General features: G+C 35.7%; 1 protein-coding gene across 1 annotated transcript; it reads right to left on the bottom strand.

The window, feature by feature from the left end:
- Window positions 1-6,813: 6,813 nt before the first annotated feature.
- On the bottom strand, window positions 6,814-10,093 carry LOC107957237 (selenoprotein F). Its single transcript, XM_016892705.2, has 4 exons — window positions 9,742-10,093; window positions 8,454-8,512; window positions 7,472-7,653; window positions 6,814-7,056 (listed from the first exon to the last, which is right to left on the bottom strand). The coding sequence occupies exons 1-4, from the start codon at window positions 9,920-9,922 to the stop codon at window positions 6,981-6,983; spliced, it is 498 nt and encodes a 165-aa protein (XP_016748194.1). The 5' UTR covers window positions 9,923-10,093; the 3' UTR covers window positions 6,814-6,980.
- Between the last annotated feature and the right edge of the window lie 1,025 nt (window positions 10,094-11,118).

Here is an 11,118-nt window from a genome sequence, read left to right as displayed (position 1 = left end):
CAAACTCAACTTCCCTAGTTGGAGGTAATCCAGGCAATTCTTCCAGAAACACATCCGGGTATTCACATACCACTAGCACTAACTCAATCTTTACTCTCGACTCTTGGGTATTCAACACAAATGCAAGAGAGGACTCATACCCTCTCCTCATGTATTTCTTAGCAGTCATAGAAGAAATCAGTATTGGTAAACTATTCGATTCACCTGATTCAACCCAAATAATATTCCCATTTTCACATCTCAATTCAATAAATTTACTACCACAGTTTACTAACATGTTATGAACAATCAGCCAATCCATGCTAAGAATTAGATCAAATTTATCAAACAGTAGTAGCATGAGGTTAGCCAGAAAATAGTGGCCCCTAACCATTAAAGGACAGTTTCTACACACTTTGTTAATTATTACATGTTTGCCTAACGGGTTGGACACTTTTACCACAAATTCAGTAGACTCGACTAACATATTCGTACTAGGTACCAATTTCATGCAAATATAAGAGTGGGTAGATCCTGGGTTGATCAAAGAAACTACAGATATATCATAGATAGAAAAGGTACCCGTAATCACATTAGAAGATGCACCATCTTCGCGGGAACGAATGGCGTATGTCCTTGTAGGCGCTCTGCCCTCAGACCTTAAAGTAGAATCTTTAGGCGTACCTTTGCTGCCAGCCCCACTCCCAGGGTTCTTCTATGGTCTATCCCTCGAGGGAACATTACTCGCTCTCACATCTTCCTTTTTGTCTTTCTCTTCCATCTCAGGACAGTTTCGAATAAAGTGGTCTAGTGAACCACACTTGAAGTAGCCTTTATCATTACCTCAGCACTTACCGAAGTGTCGTCTACCACACTGCGAACACTCCGGTCTATTCGGTCGAGCACTACCAACGCTTGCAACGGAAGTGGTCTAAGCTTTAGATGCCACATGCTGCTTATTCTTGTTTCTATTCGAGAATCTTGTCGACGCATTTGTTCGAGTAGGAAACTCCCTCGATTTCTTGGATGGGGTCTGAAATGATCTTCTCATTTGTCTTTTCTTTAAGTCACATGACTCAATATCAACTCTCCTCTTTTCTTTGGCCAATTCTTCGGCCCTACATACTCTCTCAACAAGTACTACAAATTCTCTTAACTTCAAAATACCAACCAAAAATTTGATGTCTTCGTTCAAACCATCCTCAAACCTCTTGCACATAGTGGCTTCAATAGATACGCACTCCCTAGCATATTTACTGAGTCTCATGAACTCATGCTCATACTCTATTACCGTCATTCGACCTTGTTTCAATTCTAGAAATTCTTTCCTCTTCTAGTATATAAACCTCTGATTAATATACTTCTTTCGGAATTCTTCTTGGAAAAACTCTCATGTAATCATCTCCCTTGGTACAACCGACACAAGGGTGTTCCACCATTGGTAGGCCGAGTCTCACAAGAGTGACACAACACACTTCATGCACTCCTCAGGGGTACAAGACAATTCATCGAATACCCTAATGGTATTTTCCAACCAGAACTCTACTCTTCTGGGTTATCATCAATTTTAGCCTAAAATTCCTCGGCCCCGTGCTTACAGATTCTATCTACCGGAGGTTTTTTCTCTCCTAACCATTTCTACTCTTTGGGGAGCCATATGGGCAGGCTAAGGAATCAGAGGACGTGGTGGAGGCGGAGTGTTTGGATTTTCACGAATGAACTCCGAGTACCAAGCATCCATCATATAGAGGTAGGCTTCTCTAGCCCCTCCACCCTAACTCAATGTCACAAGCCTACTTTCGACTGGCGCGATCCCTTCAGCTGGAGCCGGTGCATTACTTTTCACATCATCCACCATAGTTCTGTCAGGATCCATTTACTATATGAAAACACAATTTAAATTTTTCAGGAGTTGTCACACTATCACAATATATTTATGGCATGTATAGCTAGACTCGTACTCATGCTAGGTTAGCTCGAGAATCGACTAAACCATAGCTCTGATACCACTAAGTGTAACACCCCTTACCCGAGTTCAGTGCTGGAATAGGATATGAGGTGTTACCGTACTTAAACACATGCTTACAAACATTTCTGTACCATAAATTTCTGTCCAAATTAAAAAATTTTGAAAACCGAACATAAAGTCCCTAATACGAGTCCATGAGACCCAAAACACGTTTTGAAAAAGATTCGGGACTTAACTGAGTACTTTAGAAAACTTTGAAAAATTTCAAAGTAAACAGGGCACACGCCCGTGTGGAAAAGTGACATGCCCTGTGTCATTTTAACATGATCGTGCTGAAGGCCCTTGTCCCTCACATGGCCATGACACGCCCGTGTCTCAGCCCATGTAAAAAAACCTTGACATTCTATTTTTAACGTCATCAACCAATTAAGGGCACACGGCCCAGGCATACACCCGTGTGTTAGGTAGTGTCCTCCACACGGCTGAGTCTCTGCCCGTGTGTTTACTACCATGCATACTGACTTGTAAAATTGATGTGCAGGGGACACACGACCGGTCTACACGCCCGTGGGGCAGACCATGTGTTACACACGGCCTAGACATACACTCATGTGTCTGCCCATGCGGACAAAAATAAGGCTATTTACCAAGCCTTTTTGCCACCCTTACTTATACCGACCTACACAATATCAACCAAAACCAATCCAAGCCTAACACATATAACCAAATCAACCACAACCATGAGAAATTTGCATCAAATGCATTTAATAATAATCAATATTAGCCAACATTAATGGCCTATACAAAATGAATATCACATCCATCATATGAGCCAACTCTTGTGGCTAAACTAACAAGACACTAAACAAAAGATCCAAGTCCCTATACATGCCAAAATCAAAATATTAAACTAGCTATACCAAAGCTTCAAGTGATAGTGTGATCGATGCCTCCGACGTCCCTTGATCCCCGATACTAGCTTGGTGGCACTATAAGAAAATAGAAAGGAGAGGGAGTAAGCATAAAGCTTAGTAAGTTGCATATAAATAAGTAACAACATCAACCATGCATATTATAAATCAACACAATATTCTTAAATGAACATGAGTAAATATCACTACATTCTTATATATATCGCAAGTATAAACCAAAGATTTCAGTATCATCCCAAGATCATTTTCATAGCTAGAACTTACTCATGTCATTCTTACCATCAAGGCCACATAACTAGACTCATATCTCATGAGTTTCGAATAAGAACCTGTACCACTCACAACGTGATTATATCATTCCATATAATTGTCATAAGCTTTTCAAATAACCCGTGAAACCATTTGGAATACTAAAGGATATTTGACAAGCTTTACATAAGAGGGTGAATTGCCGATGCCATGTTCCAAACATGGTTCTACACTGGTTCACCTGTCGAGGCCAATGCCATGTCACAGACATGGTCTTACACTAGCTCTCGTCTCAATACCGATGCCATGTACCAAACATGGTCTTACACTGGCTCTCATAATGTGGCCGATGCCATGTCCCATACATGGTCTTACACTAGCGCATATCAATATCGATGCCATGTCCCAGACATGGTCCCACATTGGCTCTCACAACATCGCCGATGCCATGTTCCAAACATGGTCTTCCACTGGCTCTCACAACATTGCTGATGCCATGTTCCAAACATGGTCTTACACTGGCTCTTACAACATCGCCTATGCCATGCTCCAAACATGGTCTTACATTGGCTCTCACAACATCACTGATGCCATGTTCCAAACATGGTCTTACACTGGCTCTCAAATCGTGGCCGATGCCATGTCCCAAACATAGTCTTACACTGGCACACATATCACTTAAATGTCATGTCATGAATATCCAATCTATTCCTAGGTTCAATCGGGAATTTACCGCATTAATTTCATCATACATTATTCATAATCATATTACGCAAAATAAATCATTCAACACATAATAACGATAAAGTTACCTTACTTATGTATAACTTACCTCGGTATACAAAAAGTGGAGGACTAATTGGCTTCAGTCTACTAGCTTGACATTTCCCCGATCTAGGTCCGGATTTCATATTTCTTGATCTAAAATGATAAAAATTCACTAATTTAATCATCATATTAATTTATGCATCTCATAAATCATATTTTGGTAAAATGACCATTTTGCCTCTAGACTTTTACAAAATTAATAGTTTACCCCTAGGCTCGTAAATCAATTTTTATCAAATTTCCTCACTAACCAAGCCTAGCCGAATTCTTTTTATACTAGAAGCAGCCTAAAATTCCCATCATCTCACACATTTACCCCATAATTTATAACTTATGCAAAATGATCCTTAGTTAGGGTTTTCATGAAAACTACTTCACAAAAGTTGTTTGTTTAACAACCACGATTCATTTTCTTCCATAAAAATTTAGCAAACAACATGAGCACTCTAATGGAAAAACCGTAGACTTTTAACCATTTTACAAAATATTTCCCTCATTAGCTAGATTATGCTACAAAGGTCCCAAAAGTACAAAATTTATCAAGAAAGGCCATCAAAATCACTTACTTGTAAGGGTAAAGAGTAGCTGAAATTTTGAAGCTCCAAAACCCCTAAAATGGCTAAAATTTTCGGTGGTGAAACAAGGGATGAAAAAGATGAAGTCTTTTGTTTTATTTAATCTTATTTTAGCTGCCAACTTCACCAAATTTGGTATTTTTTTTATTCATCTTTGTTCCTATGGCTGACCACCCCTATTGAAATGGGTCTATTTGCCTTTTAAAGACCCCTAATTATGATTCTCTAGCTATTTAACACCATTTTCTAGAAAAATAAAACTTTTGCTCTTTATGCGATTTAGTCCTTTTTCATAATTAAGCATGCAATTGCTATAATTATTTCACCAAAATTTTCATGTACTCATATAAACATGCTATAACACATAAAATTATATTAAAAAATAATTTCTCCGACCTCCGGTTAGTGGTTCCGAAACCACTGTTTCGATTAGGCCCAAAATCGAGCTGTTACAGACCACATCCCCAAAATTTGGCTAAGCTATCTGGCAATTCTTTTGAGATTTAATTTCTCTGCAACTGGAAGGCTTTGAGAATTCACTAAATCAGTTTAGAAGGTAACCAACTTATTATCCAATGCACAAAGTTTTATCAGTTGTCGCAACATTTATTTAGATGATACACTAAGATAAGATGGTGGTAGGCAAAATGATTAGTCTTAGATGGGTTGAGTTGTGAATCTAAATTGCAATCTTGCATCTCTATAGTTTTATGCAGGCGTCAAACGTTCCACCAACGGACATGAGGCATAATCTGCAAAAACAAAGACAAAGGGAAAGGGGAGGAGGAGGGGGAGGGGGTGTCACGCCACATATTTTTATTTATTATTTCATCACTTTATTGGGTTTAATTTAAGTTTTATACATCCTACGTTCAATTCCTATCATTTGCCTTTTTTTTCTATTTATTTTAGCATGTAAAAAGGGATGATCAAACCCCTTAGACATTCGCCTCACTTGCCTTATAAGTAAAATTTCTTTTTCTTTTCTTTCTAGTTAACTTACCTTACATAATCCCTTTTCACTCCCATGACCCACTTTGGGTGCCTTTGTTCCCCTATTGTCATTTTCTCTCTCAACTACACACCTCTAAATTTTCATTTTTATCTATTATTCTTCTCTTCTCCTCCTCCTTCAACCACCATTATTTTTTTTGCCACCATACCACCACCATTGACCACCACTTCTTCACCAAATACCACCGCATCACTCCCAAAACCTCTCCTCTCTTCTACGCCTCCACCTCTCTTACCACCGCTACATAGAATTTTCATAGAATTTCTCGTCGATTTTTATCTTCTATTCATTTCTTCTGTTAAAATCGAATTTTTAATCCTCCTCTCTTATTTTTCATAGACTACACATGACTCATTATGAATGACGATTTCGCTAAATAATCTTCTAGTGTAAACAAATTATCGTGGAACCAAGGACTCCTCTAATTCTTGAAACTTTAGTAAGTAAACTTCGAAGTTCTGATATCGATATTTTCCTTTCATCTCTTAAGGCCGAAACTAATAATGTTTTTATGCGCCTACGAAGCGTTCATTTTCGTGCTGCTCGAATTTGTGTTCTTACCCTTAAGAGAAAGTACTCTCGCTTGGAAGATAGATACGTAGGTCTACTCATTCGACTTTTGGAATGAGACTTCAATGGTTTATTTTTAGAGTTTTAACATATTATTAATTTATTAATAAAGGATTCAGAACTGGATTTCTTCCATCCGAGTTGGAATTTGAATTTGGGATCGAATTATTGAATCTACCAATCTTTGATAAAAGAAATTGTGTGAAATGTTTGAGAGTACATTAAATATTTCAAAGATATGCTAAATCAATATATATATGTTTTTAGACTTAAAAAACTTATTACAAAATCAAACATATGTTTTTACGACAATTAAACCTGTTTGTTTAAAATTCCAATATTTTATCCAACGACGATTTTTAATCAACAAACAAGTTTTTGTTAATTTTTTTTTCCGCTGCTAAAATTCAAGTTAAGAAGTCAACTTTAATATTCAAATTTTGATTTTTTCTCAAAGTTATTCGTTTTCTAAAAATATCTTCCTAAGAAATTCAAATCATAACATGACAATTGTAATATTCGAGATTCGACCATAGCGGCTAGACCGGGTTTAAGATGGACCAAAAAATGTCAAACCTTTCCACCAGGCACCAACCGGTCAAAGTACAGCTAATCCAATTCAAAAGAATTCTCTTAACGGGCATGATACATGAACGAGCTCTTAAATTATGTCAACTGGCTTATAGTGATACTATCTGATCAACTGTATACTCCTTTATTCATAATTATTTTCCCTTTAAAGACAGAAAATCAGTAAGCTCAAGCACATAATTTAAAACGACAAGGCTAACATGAATAAATAGTTCAATCTTGCTGAGTTCGGTTTTACTTTATCTTGCGATAACAGGAATGTGAACTACTGTCTATGAGCTTGCAGAATAGGGCTGAACTTTCTTCTGCAGGAATTGCAGCATGTGTTCACGTTTCCAATTGTCAATTCTGCAAAATAATCACAGGAGTAAGAAGCCTCATTGTTTTCGCCAAAATGTGAGCAGGAATAATGCAAACGGAAAGTTGATAAGACTCTTGTTTCCTAAGTCTTAAGAAAGGCTGAATTTTATATGATTTGCTTTTCTGCATGTATCCACATATATGGAGAATAACAAGGTAAAACTTAGTGCATAAACAAAGATCATATTTATTCGTTTCGTATCTTTCTAAACAGCTTGAGAGCAAGCATAGAGGGAGAAAAAAAAGGGCCTAGGTAAAGAAAAAAAAATGGTTGGCTGTGAAGGACCAAAATTTGAATGAAGAGAAATATCATGAGTTTGGCCAAAGTAATCTGTCCAAGTATTCCTCTTTATTCAGTGGATATTATATCTCAAATATGAGCAAAAGATAGAAGGCACCTAACCTTATGGTTTCCTTATGTTGGCCCTCATCATCCAACATGATCAACTTGGGAGGAGAATTGAAAAGATATTGAACTTTAACTGTTGGAAACTTGTCCTTCTCTTCTTCAATGAAACCAACAATTTCTGGATAGAATACTAGTTTCCTCATGCAAACTTCCAGTATTGCACCTGAATAAGTAATCTGCAATTGCAAGAATATAGATGCAACTTCAGAAATTAGGAAAAGATTTAAAGAAAAAAAACACAGCATGCAATACCAAATTTAAGAAACTTCTATTCCCATTTAAAATGAGAAAGGTGATTGAGAACAACAAATATCTAGAATTTAGAAGCTTTTTGTTCTGCAATCCCATCATATATGGTTCGCTTCCGCCTTTCCCCCTTTTTTTAGGGGATAAATATCATTCCCTTTCCCCAAACAGAGCAGCAAAGAAAAATGATCTTAGAATATTTCTTTTAGGGGATAAATATCATTCCCTTTCCCCATTCTGACTAAAGAAATGCAGGACTAAGTGCAAGTCAGAAATGATCTTAGAATAGAGTTGTTGGTAGAAGGCATTTTAGAAAGAAGATAAGACATGATATATATTTCTTACATGCAAAGTCCACGAAGAAACTTAATACCCTTAATATATATATTGGTGTAATACCCTTAATATTTAATACAATTAAAGAGTGTCATTGTATCTGATGTACCTGCAGTACAATTATATATGCTAGAGATTCAATAAAAATGTAAAAATCCATGAACTCTTTTGCTAAAACGCAACATCCTCCTTTTCACAAGTCTCAATATAATCTGGGAATTAAATGACGCACCAATATAGAGCAGGAAAATATTTTTTTTAAAGAAAAACAGGGAGGATAAAGTGTAAGAGAGATTTAGAAAAATTACATGAGTGGTTAAAAATCTATTAAAGCATAAAATTTTGAACCTCTCTCCCGTGCCAAAGAAACCCATCTCCAAAGCATGTTTCATACCTTACTTGTAGAATCATCTGAGTCTTCTGTGCAACATTTCAAGCAGTCAGATATCAACTCTGCCATCAAAACACATAGACATAGTTACAGTCAGATTGATGCATGTAATGCACATATCAATTATTTGGTCTTTATTGTTGAGTCTAATATTAAAGATAAACACACCAAAGCAGCTGTGTTGTTTAAATTTCCAGTGTCACTCATTTTTTGTTAATCAAATGCATTACACTTGGCACACAATGATGGTTCAGCATACTTGAAATAGCATCATCAAGCAGAAGAATCACAAGGCAGTTTCATTTTGTACTGAAGGCACAAAATAGTTCTATTTCTACATAATAGTACAGTTAAAATGTTCCCAACTGCACAGGAAGATGACAATCAAATAGGTAACCATTCAGCTTTTTGGTGCTAGATACAGCTCACAGCAGCTAACTGGAGCTTAAGTTAAAATCCAAATGGAGCCTAAGGAATTTAAGGAGGCAGGGAAATTAAACACGAATGGAGCCTAAGGAATTTGATTACGCAAAAAGGAGACAGGGCAATTTGAAAAACAATAAAACTCTAATACTTAAAAATTAACTAGGATTTTCCTTAAAAAAAAAAAAAAAGCTTCCTAATGGACATTGCAGATGTGGTATTGAAATGATAATCACTTTAGAAATTTTGAAATTTTCAATAGAATGGAGCCATAGCTTGAGAAATTTGAGAAAGCAACTGGCCTTTTTTTTTTTAATAATCGTTCTGATCATATCAAATCTTTTTAACACAATTCCTAGAACTACCCATTGCCCCTCTCAACTCATAAATAACATAAATTGGGGGATAATGTGCTCCTACGCATTCCAACCCACCTATTCATGTATTTGCAACAATCTGCCAATCAAGCTAAGAATGGATCTGACCTTAAATTGGAAATTCTAAGTCATTTAACCACTTAAAATGTTGCTGCCTACTACAAAGATGCTTATATAGAAAATTATCATGATTATTTGACATTTGACCATATTACAAAGAGATGCATTAGTGCCAACTGGAAAACGCATCAAAATCGATAAATAACCCCCCCCCCCCCAATTAAAGATTAGACAAAGCCCTCTGATACCCTAAAATCAAAACCCAGAAATTAAAAAATAAAAAGTAAACCCAGACTGAAAAAACCAAATTTAATCCAAAGAATTCACCTTAAATTTCCAAAATTTAATCAAGCAAACCGCTATAGCAGCATAAAAAGGAATTTTCAAGTTTGTTTTCCAATTATTTTTTGAAGAGGATATTGATTCAGTACCTTTGTCCTTGACATACTCAGAAAAAGTGTTGCAATCAGAACAAAGGGCTAAACCCGTGAAACCCAGATCCTCACATTGCTTTGAACTTAGCTGTTCTTTCGATGATGATACAATCACAAAGGAGGCAGATGGAATTAAAATAACTATTAACACCCAATAATATAACGTGAACCTCAACATCTCTATCTCACTTTTACAGCTTCTTTCCTTTAACAAGTCTTCCTCTTCAAAGTTGAAAGTCGCTTCCTTCGCTTCCAAAGAGGAAAGAGTACTTTTGAGTTCTAACCTCTTTAAAAGGGAAACCGGAACGCCAGTGTTGATAGCGAAATAAAAACGATGTCGTTTGTTACTTTAACAATGTAAATACAAGTCGCTACCTTTGTCCATAAGTAGGTCAGGTTTGGGTCGGACAAGTTTCTTACCCACTCAATTTTTTACGAGATGAACTTCAAAAGTAATCATCTAACTATTAGGTCATCTAGGTTAAATATTTTTATTTTAATTGTTAACATTATTAAAATTTAACATTTCAGTCACTCTTTAGTTAAATCACTAATGATGACCTTTTTTATATTTACATAATAATAAATTTAACCCTTTAATGTTTACAAATTCTATTAATTTAGTCCTAAATCTTAAAAAATTAACAAATTTACCTATCAACTTTACATATTCGGTCAAATTAGCCATGATTCTTAAATACTAAAAGAATTAAATACAAAAAATTATTTAAAATTTCATTATTCAATAAAAATACATAAGATTTATATAAATACATACAAAATTATAAATAATTATAAATAAATAAATATTTTTTCTCATTTTCTAACATGAAATTTATTTATTAAATAATAATTTTATAAATAAAATAATTTAAGGGGAAAAAATCATGAAGAAGGCTTACGCAGTTTCAACTTTTCTCTTTTTTTCAACATTAATGACTATCATGCTCAGGTTAGGTAAAAATATTACTTAAGGTCGAAAAAGATGAGTGTAACACTCCTCGCTCGACCCGATTGTTAGGTTCGACTTATAGGATGCTACATTCATTGTCGGAGTAACTACAATCATTTTACAGTAAAAAATTTCATACGCATATGCACTTCAATGTCAATCATACTTATTTCATATAAACCAATCAAATCCAGTTTTAATCAAGCTTACGAAAGCTCTTTTGTCAATCCGAGCTCAAAATAGGACCAAATTGTGAAGTTTTAAAACTTCAAGGCTGACATCGTGACATTATCACTTCCATGTCGTGGAAACAGTTTATCATGCCATAGAGTCAGGTCATTCAATGTCGTAACGCCACTTACTGTCGATCGACGTTGCAGCGAAGAAGAATGGTCGTCGAGACAATGACTCTGTTTTTGGTA

The sequence above is a fragment of the Gossypium hirsutum genome, chromosome A05, assembly GCF_007990345.1.
Source record: "Gossypium hirsutum isolate 1008001.06 chromosome A05, Gossypium_hirsutum_v2.1, whole genome shotgun sequence".
NCBI lineage: Eukaryota > Viridiplantae > Streptophyta > Magnoliopsida > Malvales > Malvaceae > Gossypium > Gossypium hirsutum.
The sequence above is the reverse complement of the archived record's forward strand: the minus strand, read 5'-3'. Positions and strand labels throughout refer to the sequence as shown.

What these genes read in the sequence shown, in the direction of transcription:
- LOC107957237 (XM_016892705.2), bottom strand. Translation starts at nt 9,922, where the DNA reads ATGTTGAGGTTCACGTTATATTATTGGGTGTTAATAGTTATTTTAATT. An exon ending in TGAGTATGTCAAGGACAAAG is followed by an intron (nt 8,513 to 9,741) that starts GTACTGAATCAA and finishes TTTTGATGGCAG; the next exon opens with AGTTGATATCTGACTGCTTG. An exon ending in CAACATAAGGAAACCATAAG is followed by an intron (nt 7,057 to 7,471) that starts GTTAGGTGCCTT and finishes ATTATTTTGCAG; the next exon opens with AATTGACAATTGGAAACGTG.